General features: G+C 43.9%; 1 protein-coding gene across 7 annotated transcripts in view; it reads right to left on the bottom strand.

Moving 5' to 3' along the window:
• The window catches only part of Rbms3 (RNA binding motif single stranded interacting protein 3), a 1479068-nt gene that overhangs the window by 413455 nt on the left and 1040143 nt on the right, over positions 1–25470 (bottom strand). For all 7 annotated transcript variants that reach the window (XM_045136303.1, XM_004662088.3, XM_045136304.1 and 4 more), the window contains one exon: positions 2241–2332. In XM_045136303.1, the coding sequence (XP_044992238.1) occupies positions 2241–2332 (92 nt within the window). The remainder of the gene's footprint in view (positions 1–2240; positions 2333–25470) is intronic.

Below are 25470 nucleotides of genomic sequence, written 5' to 3'. Positions count from 1 at the left end.
CCCAGGAAGTGCAAGTCAATGCCAATTCTCCCCATTTTTATCCAACAGAGTAACTAGTTATATACATTACATATCAGATATATAAATGTGTGTGTGCATGTGCATAACATACACATGTGTCCATTTATCTTAAGAATCTTCAATTCCATAAATAATGTGTACTGTGTTCAACATTTATAAACTACTACCATCTAGATTTCCAAAATTCACAGGTCTACCAAGAGAATGGATCAAAGCAATTCCAATAACCATTCTTTTCATAGTATCTTTTATAATCATGCACTTGCCCAGAAGTATTGCTTTGCATGCAGATTCAAGCATTATGCATACAACCAACAGCTACATTTTGTTTTGGGGGTACTGTAAATTGCTACTTAGTTTTCTATTGACTCTTGGCCACGTAATCTTTAAACCAAGACATGTAAGTAATTTCCTGATTAATTAAAAGCATTAACTTCATCAATCATAGTTTCTGACCACACCAAAGCTTCCAGGCACAATCCTGATAAGAATGCATTACAAAGTGGGAAGGATTCAGCTTCTAATTTATATTGCCTTGAATAACAATTAACATTAATAAATTAAGTAGTTATTAATATTATTAATTAAATAGCATTTGTATGTTAGGTCAGCATGCCAAATGGTGTTGCCTGTTGGATCTAAGAATTTGAAAACCTGGAGATAAGTTCAGTACTATTGATCACAAATAATATTTGGAACATTAAACCTGCCCATAAATGGCTACTATAGAATGTAAACATCTAACAAAGCATCGAAATGTTAGCAATGACTTTTAGCTCTGAACTTGGAAATAAATATGCACTTCGAAGAGGTTGCCTGGAGAATACTGAGATGTCCCAATGCCTTCATTCCTTCCCCCCAATGTGTGATAGCAGCAAAGCAAAGTGACAGCAAGGACATTGGAATGCTATGTTTGTAAAGTTCTGCATTTTCCCAGATGTATATATTCTTTATTTAAAATATATTTTATTTATTTGCAAGAAAGAGGCATGGAGAGAGAGAAAGAGAATGGGCACACCAGGGCCTCCAGCCACTCCAAACAAATTCCACATGCATGCACCCCCTTATGCGTCTGGCTTATGTGGGTTGTGGAGAATTGAACCAGGATCCTTTGGCTGTGCAAGCAAATGCCTTAATCACTAAGCCATCTCTCCAGCCCCAGATGTATATATTCTTATAAGCCCATGGCCATCAAGATACACAATCATTATAAATACTTTTGCTTCTTTATTTCATTTTTAAATATTTATTTGCAAGGAGAGAGGGAAAGAAACAGAGAATGGGCAATCCAGGGCATCCAGCTGTGGGGAAAAATCTCCAGATGCATGCCCCACTTTGTGCATTCAGGTTGAAACGAGTACTGGGGAATGAAACTTGGGTCACTAGGCTTTGCTGCCAAACGCCTCAAGTGCTGAGCCATCTCTCCAACCCCCTTCTTTACTTTATTACCAAAAAAATTATCATGTCATATAGATGGTTTCAGACATTTTATTCTACATATCAGGAATGGAATATTACAAATTATTAATATCTAGACTATTACTGTCTGGTGGCAAGGGAGACGGCTCAGTAGCTAAGGGTGTGTGCCATGTTGTTATGATGGTTTCGGGGACCTGATTTACCCTGACTTTGATTCCACAGTGCCAATGCAAAGAGCTGGGCATGCACACCTATAACCCTAGTATCTTTGGGGTCAGAGACTGGAGCTCCAGGATTAGTGAGAGAATTTTTCTCAAAGGCAGCTCCATGATTCGTGACAAGACTGCATCTCCAAGGCAATGCACAGACAGGCCATAGCACAAGGCGCCTCCCATCCTCCTCTGACCTCCGTGTGCACATAGGTCACAGTGACATTTCAGCAATGCAAACGCCACACACTTCAGCCAATCTTTCCCTACATGGAGCAGGGACTAGCTCATCCTTCAAAAAAGTCTTCCCAAACTTGAAACAAGCAAGACGTCAGCACCGTTCATCAAAGACAACTCTTGGAAAACTGAACGAGTCCAAAAGCTCCAAAGACTAACGAAAGTTCTGGACTCCCAAGCACGCATACGGACCTTCTTAGGCAGAAACAGCCCCTACACATGTACCCTTAAGCCACAAGCGTGGTTACTGTCCCGCAGCGAAAAGAGCTCATCGATAAAGATGCGTCGCGGAAGGAGCAAGTCAGAGCCACGTCCAACGACCAGCGGCGTCTCTGAGCCGCGGCGCGCGCTTACCTTCGCCATCTGTGCTTGCACCCCGTTTGCCTTCAGGGAGGCCACTGCTTTCTGGGCGGCGGCGGGACTGTCAAAGTCGACAAAACCATAACCTGCAAAAGACACAAAAGCCCGGTTAGTGCTCCCGGCAGGCCCGCTGGTCCCTCGCGCGCCAGCGAGTGCGCCCCCGTGGCCAGGGAAGAGCTCAGTCCTTCCCAGCACAGCCTGCGTGGCCTTGCGTGCCACGGGAGGGGGGCCCCAGGACCCCCAGACATTCCTTCTACATCGTTGTCCTGTCTGCGGCCGGAAGCTTGCCCGAAACTGACTTGCTGAGTAAGATTTTAGCTACACTTTTCTTAGCTCTGTGGATTTGTTGCAAATGAGAACAAAACTCTGGCAAATATTTGAAAAGGGCGCGCTCTAAAATTCATTTCGAAACCTCAAAATACTGCTACTCATAAGAGCCATGAGGGAAAAAAAAAAACAAAAAAACTTACACAAGGTCGTAGCCAGCAAGTATACTAGCGCCTGTTACACCATGAATAAATATTCAGTAAACATACACTGGCTGCACACGTGAACAAACGCTGCAGGAGAGGAGCGAGGTCTGAGACGGGGTCCACATGCTCGCTAAGCTCATGCTTTTCATTATACTACCTGTTTCTGCGCTAACATCTCAAATAAACGCCATGGGCTATTTTGATAAAGATTGACTTAGATAAACACTCTTAATAATAAGCATCAAGAAGGACTGGATCAATGACTCAGCACTTAAGCAAAGCCCAGTGACGTAAGTCTGATACCCCAGTACCCACATAAGACAGCTGCAAAAGTAGCACTTATTTCTGGTGTTTGTTTGCAGTGGCTGGAGGCCCTGGTGCATCCATTCTCTCCCTCTCTCTCTCTCCTCTCTCTCTCTCTCTCTCTCTCTCTCTCTCTCTCTCTCTCTCTCTCTCTCTCTCTGTCTGTCTCTGTCTCTGTCTCTGCTGGGCATGGCGGTGCAGACCTTTAATCCCAGCGCTGTGGAAGTAGAGGCAGGAGAGCTCTGTGAGTTCTGATTTTGAGGCCAGCCTGAGACTACATAGTGAATTCCAGAGCGAGACTTCACCTCAAACTCCCCATTAAGAAAATAAAATGAAATAGGCATCAAGAGAGATTGCTCAGTGGTTAAAGACACTTGCTTGCAAAGCCTACTGGCCTGGGCTCAATTCTCCAGGAGCCATGTAAATACAGTTGCAAAAAATGATGCACATATCTGGCATTCACCTGCAGTGGCAAGAGATCCTGATACGTGTATGTGGGTACACACACACACACACACACACACACACACAGACAACATGAGGATAAATTAGTGAAATTGTATTTTAAATAAACATTGGTCCCCAATCTTGCTTATATTTTATGTTTGCGTGCCTGCTAATGAGTATATGGGTATCTGTGAATGTGCGCATATGTCGCTGTGCATGTCTGTGTGAATGCATGTGTGTGAGCATGCACATGTGCATGAATGCATGCATGCGTGTGTGTGTGTGTGTGTGTGTGTGTGTGTGTGTGCGCATGTGGAGGATAGAGGACAGTCTTGGATACTGTTCCTCTCAAGTACCATCGGTCATTTTTGACACAGGGTTTGTCACTTGCCTGGAGGTCATATAATAGGCTCTACTGGGTAGCTAGCAAGCCCTAGGGTTACACACACACACACACACACACACACACACACACATCACCAAGCCCACAGGGCTCTCTAGAGTCAATGCAGATCCTCATTCTTGCCAAACAAGCACTTTACTGACTCAACTATTTCCCCAGACCCTCATCTTGCTTATTTTTGTTACTGGACTATGTGAATGGGTTTTATGTGCCTGTTTGAGTGTGTATAAGTTAACTAGGCCAAAAAACAGTGAGGAAGGTGGTGAAATGGAAAAGACAGTCTTCATGCCCTGAACATAGTCTTACAGCCATGCCAGCTACCAATACTATTTTAAAATATAAATGCTCAGTGGGGCATGTGGCCACATACCTGTCATATTAGTACTTAGGAGGAGGAAGCAGGAAAATCAGGAGGCCCAAGTTGACCCTGGCTATACAGAGAATTCAAGGCCAGTTTGGGCAGGACATGAATCCCTGTCTCATGAAAGTAAAATGAACAAGTCTATGTTGCTAATTATAATATATGTTATATACCTATATATAATATTACTATATAATGGTAGGTAATATATTATAATCATTCATAGTAATATACCAGATATTTTGTATATATATTTAAATATAATAACACAAATGAAAGCAATTTTGTGTGGTCTTCCTGAAAAGCCTACAAGATGTAGCCCATACATATGCCCACCTGTGAAGACAGGCACCTGCCTTGCATTTTGAAGGTTGTGTCATTTAAGAGATCCGAGGTGAGCCATTGAGGCAAACCTGCTGACCACGTGCTCTGACCGACCCCTACTCCAATCACCACAGAATAGTGGGAGGGAATTCAATTACCAAGTTGTTTCTTTTAATCAACTTTTTAATTTTCTGCCTTCTAATCCTGTCTTCTTTTACTCCCTCCCAGCATGTTATCCTAAAATGAACTTGTTACACAGCAGTGTACCGTAAAATGCTCTCAAGGAGCTGGGCAGAGAAAGCCATTGGATTTCTAACCCAAAAGGAAGTCTGTTAAGTACTGTTAAAACTTCTCTTCATACAGAATGCAAACTAAGTGAGTAATATGAGTTTTATCATCCATAATATGAGTGTGATAGGAAATTTAATATACATATATATATATAAATATATATATAAATATATATATATAAATATATTTATATAAATATATAAATATAAATATATATATATTTATATATATAAATATATATATAAAGGGCAATAAAATGAAGTGCAGATATTGGGAAAGAAATAAAATTCTAAAGCATAAAATTTATTTCCCATGAACCAGGGTTATACTGAGTACTCAATATAATTTATTCATGGGATATTGATGGCAGGCTCATTATACACAGGGAAACTGAGGCACAATTGAGCTGATGTAGTGGAACCAGAAAACTAAAGTGACTTACTTGTCTCTACAGAAATCCTTTCAAATACATTATTGGCTATTTTACATAGACTTTTTGCTATAATTGCTGGTGCCCACCAGAGAGAAAAATTAACTCTAGAAAGTTCCTTGGATTTTGAAGTGAAGAGATATGATAAAATAATTCCAGGAAAGAGCCCAGCTCAGTTCTTTCTCTTCACACACGCATTCAAGGAGTGGTTGGATTTTCTGTTCAGCTCATAACATGAGCTGTGCATAGCCATCTGTTCCTCATGCACTGACCATCATTCATCCAGAGAACCATCCCTTCCTTAAGTGGCGAAGATCTCTGTCAGGCAGTGGACCTAGCAGAGTGCATGACGCATTGAAAGCAACAGCCCCAGTTCCCACTCTTAAGTAACTTTCTGAGTTGGGAAATGCACTTGAAGAAAAGTCATACAAAGGAATCTGCGATTACATAATGGCATGTCTCCCTTGAAAGAAAAGAGAACAGATAGTATAGAATCAAAGGGGTGATTGTTCACTACTGAGCTTTAAAGAATCAGTGGGTGAAATAATCTGGTTTCTTTATATATGGTTAGTTGGCTAGTTTAATTGATTGCGTTTGTGAGTGGGCATGTGTGTTTGTCGATCAGGGAGCCCCTGTGGAGGTCATAGGATAAGGCGGTGGTATTGGTCTTAGCCTTCCACCTTGCTTGCTTGTTATGAACTCCAGACTAACTCGCCCATGAGCATTCAGGATTCTAGTCACTCTGCCTCCTAGTGCTGTAGGGGTATTGGGATCACAGTCATATGATCCGCCTTGTGTCTGGCGTTATGTGGGTTCTGGGGATCCAAACAGCAGTTCTCAGACTTGCTCATTAAGTGCTTTGAACCACTGAGCATCTATCTCCTGTGCCCCGTGACTTGCTCTGTGGAAAGGATTTCCCTAGCTAAAGGCTGGATTGTGGTGGGGAAGGTGCGCAGCAAGAACACAGACAGCTCCAGGGCTAGAGCTGCAATGCAGAAGATAAGCAGATAACAGAGAAATGCACTGGGGCTGGAGAGATGGCGCAGTGGCGAAGTGCTTGCCTGTGAAGCTTAAGAACCATGGTACAAGGCTTGATTCCGCAGGACCCATGTAAGCCAGATGCACAAGGTGGTGACTGCATCTGGAGTTCATTTTCAGTGGCTGGAGGCTCTGGTACACCCATTATCTCTGTCTCTCTTGCTCTTAAATAAATAAATAAATCAAGCAAACAAAGAAATGCACTGGGTGAAATGGAAGACATGAGTTATATGTGAAAGCACGATAAACAGGATGTGGCAATATATGAATTGAGATGGGCATACATCAAATATAAATGATAAGGTATACTAGTGGGATTTTGTCATAAGCCACTTGGTGAGTGAGATGTAATTAACTGAAATGAGGAGACTGTAGGAGGATCCACCAGGAATGAGCGAAGATTAAAATATTGGTTTGAGACATGTTGAGTCAGAAAAGCTTGTGAGAGAAATGTCAAGTCATGGCTGGATATATCAGCCTGACATTCAGAAAAGGGTTTGAAATTGAAAATATAAATTAGGGGGGATGACATGGCATAAAGTTGCTATTTATGAGATGGTCATGGGCAAAGGTCCAGGTTGAAACATCTCCAGCATTAAGGTGTCACAAAAGATGCTCAGTTTGCAGCGGGGGATGAAGGAGAATCAGAGAGAAAGATGGACGGTAAAAGGGACCTTTCGTAGCAAGGTCAGAAAGTGTCCAAAGATGGGAGAAGGGGAACTACTACTGTGTTAATTGAAAGTGAGAGTGCAAGTAAGCAGGGGGCGTGAAAACCCGTGCTGCTGTCACTAGGAAAGCGTGTCAGGAGAGTGGTGATGGCTGACCCTCCCCACTGCCTCTGCCCGAGAGCCAGGTGGGCAAGAGGAGAAGGTGGGAGAGAGAAGCTACACAGGCAATGAGCTTGGCTGGGTAGGTGGTGGAAGACACTTAACTAGCAGATGATAGCAAGTCAACTGAAATTTTCATTTGCTTTAGAATAACCAGGGAATTGATGCTGGGTTGGGATGTAGCTCAATGGGTACAGCGCTTGATGGCCGTGTATCAAGCCCTGGATTTAATCCCCAGTTCTATATAAAACTAAGCTTGATGGCACATGCCAATATCCCAGCCCTTGGGGAATAGAGGCAGGAGAGTCAGAAACTCAGATCATGCTCAGCTGTAGAGTGAAATTTATTTGTTTGTTTGTTTCTTTCTTTATTTAACTTTGAAGCAGGGCCTCATTCTAGTACAGGATGTGCTGGAACCTATGCTGTAGTCACAGGCTGGCCTAGAACTCACAGCGATCCTCCTACCTCTGCATCCTGAGTGCTGGGATTAAGGGAGTGCACAAGTACACCCAGCCAGATTTGAGCTTAAAGGCAGTTCTGGGCTATTGGGAACCCCATCTCAACAAACTATGCACACAAATACACCCACAAATGCACACACATGTGCATGCATGCATGCACTCACACACAATAGAGAGAGAGAGAGAGAGAGAGAGAGAGATAATATTGTGTGCACATGTCTGTTTCCCACCTCACTCCATTTGTCCTGTGTGAATCCAGGTAGAGAATTACAAATGCTCACTGAAGTTATGCAGCCAATCTTCATTGACCACTCATGTTATTTTAGCACACTGACTATTCTTCATACTTTCTTTTCTCAAGGTAAGGTTTTGCTCTAGCTCAGGCACACCTGGGATTTACTATGTAGTCTCAAGGTGGCCTCAAAGTCTCAGCCTCTTGAACGCTAGGGTTAAAGGTGTGCACCACCCAGCCCAACTTCTTCTTGTACTTTTGAATAGCAGTTGGAAAGGTCCAGAAGATAAGAGACTGAAGATTCAGGAGAAGGAGAAGCTAATTCATGAAATACTGTTCCTGGAACAGTGGAGGCTCAGGGAAGATGGGTGATAGTTGTGGGGGTGCTATTCTTCACCCAGTCACCGGGAGGAGAACAAAGGGCACCCTTAGCTTTTCTAGTTCTTTTTCTCATTGCTATGACCAAGGGTCTGACAGGAAGTAACTTATGAGCAGAAGGGTTCATTTTGTCTCACAGTTTAGGGGATACCGTCCACCATGTTGGCGGGGGGGAAGGCATGGCACCAGGAGCATAAGCCAGGAAGTGGAGGTGCATGTGTCTGGATTTTGTTTGTAGTGGCAGGAGGCCCTTGTGTGTCCATTCTCTCTCTCTCTCTCTCTCGATCTCTCTCTCCTTTTCTCTCTCAAATAAATAAAATAAAATGTGTTAAAAAATCCAGGTCTGCCTCCATTGAATAACTGTCAACCAGAGAGGCTACACAACTTCCCAGAATGGCGCCACAGCTGGGTAAACACGTGTTCTATCTTAGTTTATCCGCATTTACTGGATAACATATGATGCAAGGCCTATGCTGAGTAGATACTTGTCCAAATACATTAGGTGTGAGTTTAAAAGATGTGCATAGGTGGCTGAGAAAATGGCTCAGCAGGTAAGAGCACTTGCTGCTCAAGCATGAGGGCCTGAGAGGACCTGGGAAAGACCGAGTCCCCCCCCCAACCCGCCCCAGCACCCATGCATTGACACGATGCAGCAGGAGACAGGAGAGAAGGCTCAATGATTAAAGGCACTCACTTGCAAAGCCTGACAGACTGGGTTTGATTCCTCAGTGCCCACATAAAATCCAGATGCACAAAGTGAGACATGTGTCTGGAGTTTATTTGCAGTGGCAGGTGGCCCTGGCACGCCTCTCTGTCTGCCTCTATTTCTCTGCTGCTCTGTCTCTCTCTTTCTCTCAGATAGATAGATATATGATAGTTAGATAGATAGATAGACAGACAAACAGATAGATAGATGACAGACGGATACATAGACAAATATTTTAAAATAAACCATGTGGGCATGGCCACATGCTTTGGGTTTCACTGGTCATTGGGTCTGACCAAATACAGAGGCTCCAGGATCAATGAGAGAGTCTTTCACATGTAAATAAAAGCAGAAGCAGGATGGAGGAAGACAGCTGATGTTTTCTTCTGCCTCTGGATGCATGTGAATGGGGCTTGGGTATCTGCACACACTATACCTAAACACACACACACACACATGCCAAAATAGAAAAAAAAAAGATATTTTCTTATTGAGGGCCTACCAGATTGATCAGTGGATAAAAATGGTTATTATTCTACGTAAAGACTAGCAGGGCCCTTGGGCTGTGCCCTCCTCAAGGCAGCCCTGGCCTGACGGCTTGGGTGTGGTGCTTCACTGAAGGATCTTCTCCCGGGTTTCTGTCCTCTCCTTCCATCCCTGGACTCTGTGGTGTTTTTAAGAGACCAAGATACTGATCTCCAAGGCTCAATTCTTGTCTAAACTGAAGCAATTTCTATGAGGCTCCTTGAGCAACTTGAACTCTAGGGGATGGGGAAGTATACTTCTAAAAATTCCTGCGTGACCCGGGCAGATGACCCAGGGGTTAAAGGTGCTTTCTTGCAAAGCCTGCTGGCCTGGATTTAATTCCAGATAAAACCCACATGAAGTCAGATGCACAAAATGACTCATGATTCTATAGTTCATTTGTGGCTACAACAGGCCCTGGCACACCTGTGCTTTCTATCTACCTTTCATTTATCTATCTATCTATCTATCTATCTATCTATCTATCTATCTATCTCTATCTATCTATCTATCTATCTATCTATTTTGGGGGGTTCAAGGTAGGGTCTCACTCTAGTCCAGGCTGATGTGGAATTCACTCTGTCATCTCAGGGTGGCCTTGAACTCTTGGTGATCCTCCTACCTCTGCTTCCTGAGTGCTGGGACTAAAGGTGTGCACCACCATGCCTGGCTTCTATCTAGCTATAATGATTATCTATCTATCTATCTATCTATCTATCTATCTATCTATCTATCTATCTATCTCTATCTATAGTTATCTATCTGTCTATCTAATCAATCATCTATCTATTTATTTATCTATTTCTCTCAAACACACGCACACAAATAAATTTAGAAAATAAAAATAAGTCTTCATGCAAAGAAAAGTTCTCAGCATGGTAAGTCACAGCCGCTAAGTGTAAAGCATCTGCACTGATGGCTTTGAGCCAGGACAGCAGCACAAAAAGTTACAGATAGAGGAAGAGATGCAAACCTGCACTGTGACTCTCACATACACTTTCACTCATTCAAGGGGAAGCTCAGAGCTAAAGCATGGCTCCAGCCACCCTGATGAGATACTCCCATTCTAGCAATGAGCACTGCTTTCCTGAGTCTTGAATGGGGATACATACTAAATCACAGTGAGAGAAAAAAATATAAAGAAACTATGAGCCTTTCCTCTAAAGAGTGATGGCACATTTACTAAGAAATAAAGTCACTTGAGTTTGGTTTCAATTTGCTTTCTTTAGTGACTAATAATGGAGTCTGGGAGCAAACACCTCTCTGTCACTACATCTGGTGAGGAAAGTGGAGGGTAATCACTCAGTACCGTCACTAGTACTGTACAGTTAAGGCTGGGACCCTCACAACACAGTTCCAAAGGCAGGGGTGGCAAACTCACCCCCTGCCTCTCACATCGTTGAACCTGGTGGCAGTTTCAATCAAATACAAACTGAAGATCACCGTTTTCTTCCCTCACCTCAAACATGTATTTTCCTCCACATTCAGGGAGAAAGCCAACGGTTCTACAATTAGCAATGAGAAAGAACTGAGTCTATGATCATTAAGTCATTTTGCCAACTGAGATCCTTCCACTGACAGATCAAATCAATGGGTTCCAGAAATGCTTTAAGCCTCACGTGTTAAAGTTTTGCTATTTTATTACATGACCAAGTGACCTTAGAGGGGAAAAATAATATGCAACTGAATTCTACAAACAATAGAATTGTCGGAAGGATTTTGTCTGTTTTCTTTAACACACGTGCAGGTGACCTAATCTGGAGACCTTTGCCCTTCAAGAACCACTATGTGACACTGTCCTTGGAATTTCGTGAAAGGACTCTATGCCACGCTTAGCAGCTTCTTTTCCACTCTGGAGTTTATGTTAGGTCTTCATGGTCTCAGTGGAAAGCGTTATTTATTTACCAGTGCTGGGGGCATACTATGGGGTCAGGTGGAGGGTGTCACTGGAGAATACTCCCTTTAGGTTGGCATGGCAGAGGTGCCCGCAGCCAGCCCAGGATCCTGGCTCCCAGAGTTTCACAGCACAGCGTATTCTCCAACATTTGCCCTGTTCCTTCTCTGGAGAATGTCTGTCATAAAAGCCCACTTGAAACACAGATGGCATGGTGCAACTCCCAACGCCTCTCAAAGGCGACCCAGCTGTGAGTCAAATGTGATTTCTAAACAGAGTAAGTGAACAGTTTGGCTCAGACAAACGTGATCCACTGAAATGTTCCTCCAACATAGCAGTTGGAGATGTTTATGAATTGGCCTTCCTTATACTTGCCTCCCCTTCCATTTGGAATTCACAGAATTTGGGACTCTGAGTGGAAAGTCTGAGGTGCAGGGGAGAGAATGGGAGGCAGGGGGCCAGGATGGCCTCATGGCATTTGGGCCCAGCCTTGCCGCCCTACTTCTGCTGAATTGTCTTGTAAGCCTGAACTGCTAAGTGAATGCTGAATCTTTCCATGATTCTGGATTTCCCAGTTCCCTGGGACTAGGGGATTAAGGAAGGTAATGGGAGCTGAAGAGATTGCTCAGCATTTAAAGTACTTGATCGCAAAGCCTCACAGCCTGGATCCAATTCCACAGCACCCACGTAAAGCCAGATTCACAAAGTGTCACATATATCTGGAGACCGTGTGCAATGGCAGGAGGTCCTGGTGTGACCATATATTCATTCATTCATCCTCTCTCTCTTTCGCTCTTAATTCCCTTGTAAATAAACAGAACTACTTTTAAAGGAAGAAGGTTGATGGATCAGCATCTGTCTGCATCCTCATCTTTGGTTAGCAACCCCTGTCTTCTTTCCAGCATCTTCCTTTGCATCAGATAAACCAGTGCAATGAGATGGGTACATCCTTCCTCAGATTTGGGTGAAAACGAAGACAAAGTACTGTTTCTGATTAGGGGCAGAGGCAGGAGTCTGCCGCTCTGCTTATTTTGACAGAGGTTTAAGTCACGACCTGTTACCTCGTGTTCTTCTCTCATGGTCTCGTATCTCGACTCACAGCAAAGGTGGATGGAGAGACGAAACACACCCATGCAGGATAGAAGCAGGAAGGGAGCGATGGTGTGGGAAGCTCTGAGACCAACCTCCCTTAATCCCCTGGGACCTGGGTAAACAGCTGGATGTGGCTCTGTGTGCCTGTAACCCCATTCCTGTGGGCAACGCAGACCTGAGAATCTGGGAATTCTGAGACTCTGAAATGGAAGAATCTGAGACTGAAAACTGTAGTACCACATTCAGAGGGAGATTGCATCTCAAGGATCTGCATGAACCAGCAACAGAGGGGAGACATCTGATGTATTCTCTGGGGTGTGTGTGTGCCTGTGAGCACATTTGTACACACACGTGCATATGTAACACCATATTACACATGCTACACATTTGGAAATACATATACATTCTCAGCTGGAGAGATGGCTCAGCAGTTAAAGGTGCTTGCTTGTAAAGCACAGCGGCCTGGCCTTGATTCCCCAGTACCCAATGAGAAGCCGAATACACAAAGTGTCACATGTGTCTGGAGTTTGTTTGCAGTGGCAGAAAGACCTTGGCATACCCATTGTCTCCCTCTCTCTCTCTCTCTCTCTCTCTCACTCTGTCTCTCTTTTTTCTTATACATAAAATGGAAACTGTAAAAATACACACATCCTAACTATGTATGTGTTATTCTTTCTGTGTCCCACTTTGCATGTGACACGAATTGAGTTAAATATGAAACATAAGAATGGAATTAACCTCATATAAACCCGGGAGACGACACATGGCAACTGCTATTTCCAGGTTGGGCCGAGCTCAGTACATTATGTGCACAAATGGCTAAAGGGAGCTCTGGGCGAAGGACACAGGTCCTGAGTAAGTAGCACTTCCTAGCGGAATGAAACCACTACAACGCAAAACTCCAGAAGGTGCTGAGAGCTCAACACTGAAGTCGACTTAAAACACACCCACCGCGGCTCAGGAAATATGGCGGGACAGGGAGCAGAAAGACTGCAAGAGCCCCAGGCCAGGAGGGAACACCAGAGGCATTGCACACCCCCCCGCCACAGTGACTGACTGTGGCCCTCACAACTCTTCACCAACAACCCCATTATGAGTTCCAGCAATCCCACCGACGGGGGCCCTCAGTGCAATGGTGGCGAGGAGTAGAACAATGATAGCAACGCGTGCTGTGTCCACACACAGTCTCTACTCAGGAAAAGAAAAGAGAAAAAACAACTACAGCCGGGCGTGGTGGCGCACGCCTTTAATTCCAGCACTTGGGAGGCAGAGGTAGGAGGATCTCCGTGAGTTCGAGGCCACCCTGACACTCCATAGTGAATTCCAGGTCAGCCTGGGCTAGAGTGAAACCCTACCTCGAAAAATAAAAAAAAATAAAAAAAAGAAAGAAAGAAAGAAAAGAAAACTACAAAGGCAGATAAATGAACAGAGCAAAATATTTGGGAGGACGACCCTTGAAAGTGGGGTCTCTTTCTGATTGTGTGCACAAGAATTTAAACACAAATTCAGATTCCCCAAACCCACTTTTCACTGTGGAGAGCCCCTCGGGCCAAGCCCTAAAGATGGCGCCTGACGGAAGTTCTATGCTGGGGACAAACAAGTCCATATTTGGAGGAGCTCGCCCTCACCGCTGCTCATTGGCTTCTGATGCTTGCCCGGAGGGGCTGCGTAGCCTGGGGTGATTGGGCGGAGTGAGTGCGCTTATAAGGAAGCCCCGCCCGAGGCTCGGGGGAGATGAAGCTTGAAGCTGTCTGAATAAACTGCTGTAAGCTTAGTGGACACTGACCTGTAACCCCCACTTCCAGCTTGGGCCTACCATCCACAATGAGCTTTTGATCCGAGAAACCTACAAGGTTTCCCAAAACAATGACAGACTTCTGTCAGAGTACTTGATGACCCACCAAAGGCCAGTGGTAAGACCCTATTGCTGAAGACTCCATACACAGCTGACGCGTAAAATGGAATGACATGGCTGGAAGCCAGGAGAGAGTCAGTCCCCAGACAGTCAGCGTGTCTAGTGCCAGAAGGCGCTACATAGGCAACTGGGGGAAATGACCAAGATCTGTCCAAGCAACACATTGTTTAACCTAATTAGCAACAAATAACTGGATGTGATGCCCACACAAGTGCAATAGTGGTACACAGCCATGGTGAGGAATCAACTGCTCTTGATTTGGCTAACTGATCCACTCAGTGGTACTAGACCCGTAGCTGGAGCTGGGAAACAAGTCAGAACCATACCCAAACACAAGCCCACTCTACAATATCAAGCTACCATCAATCACGGGGTATAAGAGGGCCTACACCTATCAAACTGTCTATCAAAAAAGTAAGTGTTATCTCAATTTTCCGGGTGCTAACTTACTCTCCGTTGGAGAATCTGCTTCTCTTTTCCAGATAGATGCAGATCCTAAGAAGAGAGCTGCCCCAACATACCTCAAAAGGGGCCCAACTGAAACTAAGGGCAACTGGTGAAATAAGCAAGGGTGATGTTTTCCTGTGAACTGGATACCAGCACAAAGGGGAAGGAGATCAACGCAGAGAAAAATCAACTCCTACCAAATCAGAGAGCCAAAGCCTCAGAGGTCCCCAACACCTCAGCACTGAAGCAGACCAAAAATGAACCCAACATGGCTCAGGGAAAGCTTGCGGAAGAGGGGGCGGAAAGAATGTCAGAGTTACATGTTGGGTCATGATTTGCAGAGACATTTATCATACTAATAACTGGGGGTTATCTCCACAATGCACGACCCATTTTCATTAACAAGGAGGGTCTAATGGGAGGGGGTAGATCACAGATGAGCCTAAATAATGGTACCAAACTGCCTGTATTCACTGAAATGAAAACTAATAAATTAAATTTTAAAAAATAAAAAATAAACAATAAACATACAAAAAAAATAAAAAAATAAAAATAAACTGCTGTAAGAAGAACTGGTGGTTGTGTTTTCCTTGCTGGTCGAGGCGGACGCGACATTTCTCCTTCCCCTGTTCTACTGACTGTAAAAGGAGAGAGAGGGCAGCAGCTCTGTACTAGGTGATCACAAAGACACTCCGCATCACTAACCAGGGGCTCGGTGTGCTTTATTTAGATTAAAGAAACTCGCTGTTTGGCCACAGTCTGCATCTTGACCAAACATATTTTTCACATTGCACAGATTCCAGGAGCAGTCACGGCGGTAACTGTCAGATGAACCTCGCGTAGCTCCCCTCTGCCTGTCAGGCGGTGTGCAAAGATACCATGAAAGTGTTAGTTCGGTGTCATCTGTTGGGGTGAAGCGTCTCTTCCTTCACAACAGGAGGAAGAACAAGTGACCAGTAATGGCTGTGGGAGCAAGCCCAGATGTTCACAAAACTTCCCACTGACTTTGTGACTACTGTGACTGCAATGGAAGCCAGCTAGGACAACACGTGTATCAGAGCCTTCCATCACCCAAGCCCACAGTAGGATGGGCAAGCCTCCCTAAGACCCACCTCTTAATGCCCTATCCTTCCCTCTTTCCCCATGGGAACCACTCTGGGCCATGCATCCATGCATGGAGCAGATGCAATGAACTCAATATGACAGTATGGATCACAGGAGAGCTCCAACCAGGCCCAAAGACGTTATTCCACATGCACACTCATAGGCACCACAGGATGGCCTAGGTGGCATGTTTAACTTTAACTGTATAAGGAAAATAGCCCTCTTCAGAAGCCATTAAGCTTAAAGGATGTTTCCTCTTCAAACTGGGAAACCATCCGAAGAAATGCATTAAATAATTTAATGCAGAAAAAAAAAAATAAAAGAAAAAGTGAAACCTACTTACCACAGAATCCTATCAAGAAGCACACACTAGGACTGAAGAGATGGTTTAGCTGTTAAGGAGCTTGCCTGCAAAACCTAAGAAACCAGGTTCGGTTCCCCAGTACCTATATAACCCACATGTACAAGGTGAAGCATGCATCTGGAGTTTGTTTGCAGTGGCTGGAGGCCATGACATGTCTAATCATTCTCTCTCTCTCTCTCTCCCTCTCTCTCTTTTTCTCTCTCTCTCTCCCCCACCCCTCAGCCCACCTTTATAAGATGCACACAAGATACACATTACTATGTTTTTGTTACACTCTGTATTTTGGCTACGTCCGAGACCATCTTTGCTGATTTTCTCTGTCCTTCTGAGGGCCTTTGGACTTTACAACAGAACCATTGTCATTCCAAAGCCTGAATCCATATTTCCACCTTCTAAACATTTTACAAAATTTATTTTATCTAAACCTCTGGAAAACTGTCTTTAAGTGCAGTTGTGCCTTTCCTAACGCGTACCCCTATTTTATTGAATACATTCTTCCACTGGTGTTTCAGGCTTGATTCTCCATGGTGGTGGTTTGAATCAGGTGTTCCCCATAAAGTTAGGTGTTCCAGATGCTAGGTTCCCCAGCTGATGGCAATTAGAAATCAAAGCCTCCTGGAGGTGGTATATTGTTGGGACTGCACTTATGGGTGTTAGAACCAGTGTCCCCTTGCCAGTATTTTGCACAGTCTCCTGCTGCCGTTGTCCACCTGATGTTGGCCAGGGGGTGATGTCCAACCTCTGCTCCTGATATAATTTTCCATACCATCATGAAGCTTCCCCTCAAGCCTGCAAGCCAAAATAAACCTGTTTTTCACACAAGCTGCTCTTGGTTGGGTGATTTCTACCAGCAATGTGAACCTGACTGCAACAGTAAAGTGGTACCGAGGACTAGGATTACTGCTAGACACGTGACCATGCGGCTTTGGCCTTTTGGAGCTGATTTTCAAGAGGAATGTGGGAGGATTTGAAATCTTGGCCTAAGAGATGCCTTGCAGTGCTGTAAGTACAGCTTGATGGACTATTCTGGTCTGAGCTGCAAGACCTGAATGCAGTAAAAACTATGGACTGTGAGGTTTGGCTCATGAGGGTGAGAAAGAGCTTTGCTTGGACTGGGCCAGCAGTTTGTGTGAGAAGCTTGCTCTTATGCCCGTGTCCTGAGAAGTTGTGCAGCGTTGCTTTGGGTAGAAGTGAACTAGTGTGAGCACAGGGATATGGCCCAGAAAAAAAAAAAAAATGTAGTGAACTGCTGCTCATTCAGATGCAATTGAGTGATTACAGCCTTTGAGATTGGGCCAGCTGACCTGCATTGGGGCAACAGAAAGAAAGTAGACTCTTTTGAAGGGGCCTGAGTGCTCAAGAGGTGTTCTATTCTTCAAAGTTTGCTTTATTCCCCCCTGGATTAACAAATTGGCACTTCACCTAGTATTATGGAGTATAAAAATGCAGGAAAGAGAGGTTCATTGAGTTTGAAACGTGGTCTTGTGGTTTGGATATGGCCATAGGCAGCGTGAAGCACGTGTGCTGGCTGCCTGCATGGAGACCCGACAGTACCAAGAGGATGAACCGTGGATTGCAGCGGAGACCCAGTGGAGATGCCGGGACCACCCCATGGCTGCCAAGGAGAGTTGCCGGCCACAGATGAAGTTTTCCAGGACTAGGAGTAACCTAGCTCAAGAGGCAGAATTGGAACTCCAGAGACTTGTTGCTGGTTAGAATTGTCAAACTTGGAGATTTGTCACTGGCAAGAGTTGTTGGACTTGAAGCTACAGAGTTTGATGTCTTAAATCTGGTATTGGTTGAATATTTCTTTGCTATCCAATGCCATCTTCTGCAGTGTGAATGTTTATTCTGTGCAATTATGGGTTTGGGGGGATTTTTTGGTATTAGGGCTCAATTAAAAGACCTTGGAGTATGGGGATGTTTGAACATCATTAGGATTGATTAAAAAAAAAAAAGGGTATTTTTAAAGTTGGATGAATGCATTGCATTTTACATCATGGATGCAATTTGTGGAGGCCAGGGGCAGAAAGTGGTGGCTTGATGCAGGTGTCCCCCATAAATTTAGGTGTTCTTAATGCTAGGTTCTCAGCTGATGGAGATTTGGGAATTAACACCTCCTGGAGGCAGTGTATTTTTAGGGGCGGGCATATGGGTGTTTTAGCCACTTTCCCCGTGCCAGTGTTTGGCACACTTTCCTGTTGCTGTTGTCCACCTTATGTTAGACAGGAGGTGATGTCCACCCTGTGTTCATACCATCACTTCCCCCTGCCATTGTGGAGCTTCCCCTCGAGTCTGTAAGCTAAAATAAACTCTTTTTTCCCACAAGCTGCCCTTGGTTGGGTGATTCCTACCAGCAATGAGGACCAGACTGCAACAACACTGTTCTAAGTAAACATCCACAGGCATCGTGCCCATCATTAAGAGACCGTGGCTTTGTACCTCTGGAGGCTCTACATGACTTTTTCCCATCCTACCTCACATGCATAATATAATTGTAAGCTTTAATTAGATTTTTAAAATTGCGAAGTACATGTGTGGACAATTGGGAATCATATATGCATGTGGGGAACAAAAAGAAATCAGAGCCAGACAAAATAATATTTGGAGTCGGGCATGGTGGTGCACACCTTTAATCCCAGTACTGGGAAGGCAGAGATGGGAGGATTGCTCTGAGTTCGAGGCCACCCTGAGACTACATAGAGAGTACCAGGTCAGCCTGGACTAGATAGAGATCCTACCTCGAAAAAAAAACAACAAAAAAAAAACCTACTACTATTACTACTACTAACAATAATAATCAGTGAAATGTAAGTTTATTTCCACCAAGACCTTGAAGTTTCCAGCTACGTTTTCTTTCTTTCATGTATGTACGTGTGTGTGTGTGGTGTATGGATGTGTATGTATGCACACACATACATGGAAGACAGAGGAAAATCTTTGGTGTCATTCCTCAGAAACACTACCCACACTTCTTCTGAAGCAGGGTCTTTCTTTAGTTTGGAGCTCACCAGTTAAGGTGACCTGGTTGGCCAGCAAGCTGTATGGTATCTCTTGTCTGTGCCTTCCCATGATGGAATTACAGACACATCATCTTACCCCATTTTTAAAATGTGGGTTTCTGGAAACTGAACTCAGGCCCTCATACTTGGAAGGCAAGCAGTTCACCAACTAAGCTATTTTCATAGGTCCCTTCTAAGAGTTCTCCTGATTCCTTCTGCTGTTCAAACTTGAAAAGGACCCTAGTGTCAATGACTCAGCTCTCACTAATGCTCTTTATATTAGAAATGCCCTGCAATTTGTACAATATTACAATATATTTTCAATTGTTCCAATTACCAAGAATCAAAAAATGAAAAATAATTTTGTAAACGAATTTTGAAATGTGTCTTTCACCTAAAAATGAATGGTAACTGTTTTCTTCTAATATTTTTATATGATTTTACAAAAATTACATCTGAAACAGTGAAAATTAGCTATAGTGTTATAACCCAAAGACAAATGATGAACTAAATTTTATTCTTTCATTTTTCACCAAAAATAGTTAGATAATAAACATACTTTTCTCAGCTTTCTTCCCAGTACAATAAATACAGACCTTTAATAGCTCAAAAATCTATTTTCGCACTCTAATTTTCTGCTGATGAATGAATTTTGATTTCTATATAACTTAACTTGCAAAATTAAATGCATTCTATTATTTGGATTTTTAAAACAAAAAATAATAATATCTTCAAAACCTCCTATGTTTTAAAAGGTGACTTTCTAACTTTTTTTTTTTTGTTACATCTAAAAATGTTCCAAAACTGACTATCATGAAATACAAAACAATTATGCCATAAGCTGGTTAAAACAAAGTCGCACATCTGCTTCCTAAAAGTCAGGACTTTGGAAATCCATCTTCCTTCTCCATGGTAACTAAGTTGGAGAAATATCAACAACTTAATGCAGAGACAATTTGATGCTGTGGTTCAAAGAGGCTACTGAAGGATTGGACAAGAGGCTGTGTATGACAGCGAATCTTGATGCTCAAGGCGGTGTGGTACGGGAGAAAACTCTGGGCATGTCTGTAAGGGGGGTTTCTAGATTAGGTTAAAAGAGGTAGGACTACACACCCCAAGTACAGATGGCACCATTCCACGAGCGGGCATTCTGGATTGCATAGTGTGTGGTAGTGTGAACTGTCTCTGCTTCAACATGACCAGCGGCTCCTTGCTTCTGCCAGCGTGCCTTCACCACCAAGACAGACCATGTTTCCTTGAACGCTCAGCTCTAGTAAGCCCTTCCTCCCTAATTAGCTCGCTATCAGGTGTTTTGTCACAGCTATATGAGAAGTACATAGTCCAGCACTTTGGGCTTTCATATTTATTTCTAGCTTTTTTTTTTTTTTTTTGCAGAGGTGGGGGGATTCAAGATAGGGTCTCACTCTATCCCAGGCTGACCCAGAATTCTCTATAGAGTCTCAGGGTGGCCTTGAACTCACTGTGATTCTCCTACCTCTGCCTCCCTAGTGCTGGCTATCTATGTATAGTTTCAAGGTGCGTTCATTTTTTTTTCTTAAGAATGTCATAATTCCCATAAGGAAACTATATTGTAATTTATACATTGCTTGTATTATGCTTGACAATGGTCACAAATATTCTGTGTGACTTTAAATAGCTGGGGCTGGAAATATGGCCAGAGGTGCTTGCCGTGTAAGCATGAGGACCAGAGTCTAATCCTGAGCACCCACTAAAAATCCAAGGATGCCTATGCATGTGTGGGACTCCAGCACTAAGTGGGGGACAGAGACAAGAGGATTGCTGGGGTTCCCTACACGCTCCACTTTCAGCTGTGCAGGGCGCACACATCTGCACACGTACACACACTCACCACATACTGCACACACATCTACACACATACACATACCACATACTGCACACACATCCCCAAATAGATAGATACATGAAAAAAGCTGGGAGTTCATGACTGATAGCTCCTTCTCCCACTTGTAGGACTCTTCTTGTGTAAAGAGAGCAATATTTCTGGATACTGGGAGTCGAGTTTAGAATCTTCTCAATTTAGGATGCTTACATGTAATCATCTTAACATGGGTCAAGACTTGCCAAACAAGGCTTCACCTGAGTGAACCCCTAGAAGCCAGACAACCTGGGAAATACAGCAGCAAACAATGAACAATTCTGACTTAAACAAGGTGTGAGGTAAGGACTGACACTCAAAGTTGCCTGACGGCCACCCATGCACCATGGTGCACACACACGTGCAGACACACACACACATCCCTTTACTAACACACGAGCATGCATATACACACACTATATGTACACATACACAAAAGACAGATTTGCTAACCTACTCTGGATTTAATGAATTAGCCTTTATATATATATATATATATATATATATATATATATATATATATATATATTAAAGATCCAAAGTGACCCACAGGGACACTAAAGATGGAGATACCCAGGACACCAAGAAGCCACTCAGGATCACATACCTGCCATTCTCACGGGGCTGCTGGGAGAGTGGGGAGCCTAAACGTCGTCATGTCTAATGGCACCTGATTCTGCAATCTTCTCAGAGTCCCTCCCATCAAACCCCGCCCAGCATCTCCTCAGACAGAATGCTCGAAAGTACACCTCTTCTCCCAAAGGCAGCTCACACTAGGAGGAGTATTTGATAGAAAATTGCTGAGTGTAGAAGCAGGGTAAAAATGTTCCTATCACATGATCTGGGTGCAAATCCTAGCTGCGTTATTTACTTGATAACAGCTAGTCCTTAGGCAAGGAACACTTCATCAAAAAATCAGAATAATAATACCACCTAAAATATGTTAGCTCGGGGCACTGCATGAATTTCAGTGTATTTAAAGAAGTTAGCCAAAGGCAGCGTGGCTCCTATTACTTCTCCATGGCAGGTTGTTCTGAAAGCCAAGTCTCCAGTCACCTCACTTATGTTAAATCCATGCTAAGAGACAAATAAAATGAGCATATTCCTTTTGCCCGTAGGTCACACCCTTATATTTTTAAACATAGCACTCCTTCAACTTAAGTTTGAAAACTGCATATCTACTGGGTATGGTGGCACATGTTTTTAATCCCAGCATTTGGGAGGCCAAGGTAAGAGGAGGATCACTCTGAGTTCAAGGCTAGACTGAGACTATTTAAGTGAATTCCTGGTCAACAAGACTCTACCTTGGGGGGGGGGGTGGCAGGGAGAATGTATGAAACTATAGGTTTGGGTCACTTCAGAACAGTTAAAAACACTCCCTCTCACTTTTATGTCCATCTATCAGAGATATAACTGAGTTTGTTTAGTTACAAAGTTCAAATTGAGTTTACATTAATACACCCCTTTAAAAAAGTGATGCTCATTTGAGGAGGGAGGCAGCCCATGTGGCGTGATTATATAATAAATGAATTATGCAAATTCCAGTGAACATTTCATGCGTGCTCGATAAAGAATTGAATTAAAGTCTCATAACCCTTGGAAAATTAAAGTTAGCAAGCACTGAAGTTGATTTGCCCTTGAACACAAAAACTGCGAAGGGCAGACATTCCTCCATCATTTCCACAGAGCTGAACCATTTCTGAAGGTTTCAGATTAAAATAAGAAATCCCTCAGGAGTCATAAAGATCAGCTATTTTTACAGGAATAATTTGGATCCTCAATTTTAAAGTGTTATGAGTTGGAAGGAATGGGTGAACTTATATGTCATATTTTTGAAAAGCTAATATTCTAGGTAACTGGCCGGTGGAGAAAGCCTCACATTGCACAGGGAGAGGGCAGGGGAAGCAGCTTCTCCGGAATCAGCATAGAAGGACTGGATTTTAGAGCTTTCCCGTAACACCCTGAGTGGCAGTTATGCAGTAGAACACTGGACTGCTTCGATTTCCCTTCACTTGATGTAATAAAGGGACCTAAGTGCCACCTCCCTATTACCCTGTCATGTCCCCCTTCTGTGGCCTGCCAACCTGATTCTACACTGGACTCTCCACAGACAAATAATGGACTATTAAGGAGGATAACGCAGACAGTCTGCTTGGCATTTACTTATTGGAAGGCAGCACCATCACGACCGCTTCATTAAATCACTGGGCAGGCACCGGTGTGAAGAAAGAAGGTCAAAACCCCCGTTCTGCCCCCGATTTTTACACCGGGAGACGGGATGTGGGCTCCAGTGACAAGAAGAGTCTGGTCGTTTATCAACCCTGGAAATCAATTCCGTTTCCTGTTTGTTCTTTTTGGGAACCAGGCAGGATGTAAATATAAAAATATTGCTATTGATTTAACAAATGCCCAGTGAAGTGTTTTTTTTTTTTTTTTTTTTTTTCCTTTTTAAGGGATTCAGAGCTAGGTGCTGTGATATGGAGAAAAAGACAAATGACACCCTTACTCTATCCAAGAGGAAGCCCAGTGGAGAAACGGCAACTTCCACACAGGACACTTGGGAATGACTCTCCGTTGTGTATTGGTCACAAAAGGCTAAAGACCACAGTAGGATACAAGCTTAATTTTACTTTTTTTATTAAAAAAAGTGCACGTGTGCTGTGTGTTTGTGTGTGCACATATGTGTGGATGCACATATACGTAGGGTGCACAGGTGCCTGTGAGGAGGTCAGAGGGCGTCACAGGCTGTCTTCTTCAGCCCCTCTAACTTCTTCTCTTTTCTGTTTTTAAAATATTTTACTCGGGCTGGAGAGATGGTTTAGCGGTTAATCGCTTGCCTGTGAAGCCTAAGGACCCCGGTTCGAGGCTTGATTCCCCAGGACCCACGTTAGCCAGATGCACAAGTGGGCGCACGTATCTGGAGTTCGTTAGCAGTGGCTGGAAGCTCTGGTGTGCCCACTCTGCTCTCACTCTTGCTCGCGTGCTCTCTCTTCCTCTCTCTTCCTCTCTCTCTCTCTCTCTCTCTCTCTCTCTCTCTCTCTCTCTGTCTCTCTCTGCCTCTTTGTCTGTAGCTCTCAAATAAATAAATAAATAAATATTTAAAAAAATATTTTACTCTATTTATTTATTCATTTGACAGAGAAAGAGGGAGAAAGAGAGAGAGGGAGGGAGAGAACGGGCGTGCCAGGGCCTCGAGCCACTGCAAGTGAACTTCAGACGTGTGCGCCCCCTTGTGCAGCTGCCTTATGTGGGTCCTGGGGAATCAAACCTGAGTCCTTTGGCTTTGCAGGCAAACACCTTAATCTCTAAGCCACCCCTCCAGCCCCTCTACCTTCTTTTCGTGACAAGAGTCGCTCTTGGAACTCAGAGCTCATTTATCCTGCTAGACTAGCTAGCCAGCGGGTCGTAGAGTTTTCCTTTCTCTGCCTTCTCCGCATTAGGACAACCAATATGACAGCCACGTGCAGCATGATTTTATGCTGGTCCCGAGGATCCAGACTCTGTCCTCAGGCTTGCCCAGCAAGTGCTTTACTAACTGAGCCAAATCCCCAGTCCTGAAAACGTATCTTTGACTAAGGTAAGGACAATGGGGAAAATGGATTTGAGCTTCCCAATCCCCCCACCCCCCCACACACACCCTTATTTTGTTCTCTTGTTTTATAACTTTTGGTCAACATCCCTGAAGCGGAGGGGCTGAGAGAGAGATATGAGCAATAGTGTAGGACAGATAACATCGACTGGGTGTTGTGAGAGTCATCTTCAGTTCCACACCAAATCCCGAGCTCTCATTCATGATGTCGCCGAGGCTGATCTTGACCTCCTCAAGCTCTTGTCTCCACCGACAGGGTTCTGGGGTTGGGGGGGGTGCACTGCTGTGGCTGGTAAAGAAAGTGCCGAAGACTGAGCACACAGCTTTGGGCAGGCTCGGTGGGTACTCTGCCAACTAAGCCCCACCCCGGGTCCTGTAACTGGGACTTCATGCTGTAGAGATTTTAGGCATTTGTTGGCACAGTGTGATTTTTTTTTTTTTTCCAGGGCAGGCTTTGTGTCCAGGGTCTATCTAGCTCATTGTAAGTATACACAAGTTTCCAGAAATATTGCTGCTCAGCAAAAGACAAGAAAACTGAGTAAGCTGTTGGGTCATCCTGGAAGGACGGAAAAGAACACACACACACACACACACACACACACACACACACGACAAGCAAAATGACAAAGCAATGCTCTTTAGAGAAAGTCAGCTCTGTGGGGAGGCTGTGCAAGGGCAAACATCTTGACATGATTGTTCACAATCCCTGCCCTTAGGAACG

The sequence above is a fragment of the Jaculus jaculus genome, chromosome 17 (genome assembly GCF_020740685.1).
Source record: "Jaculus jaculus isolate mJacJac1 chromosome 17, mJacJac1.mat.Y.cur, whole genome shotgun sequence".
Lineage (NCBI taxonomy): Eukaryota > Metazoa > Chordata > Mammalia > Rodentia > Dipodidae > Jaculus > Jaculus jaculus.
This window is presented reverse-complemented; position numbering and strand designations above follow the sequence as displayed.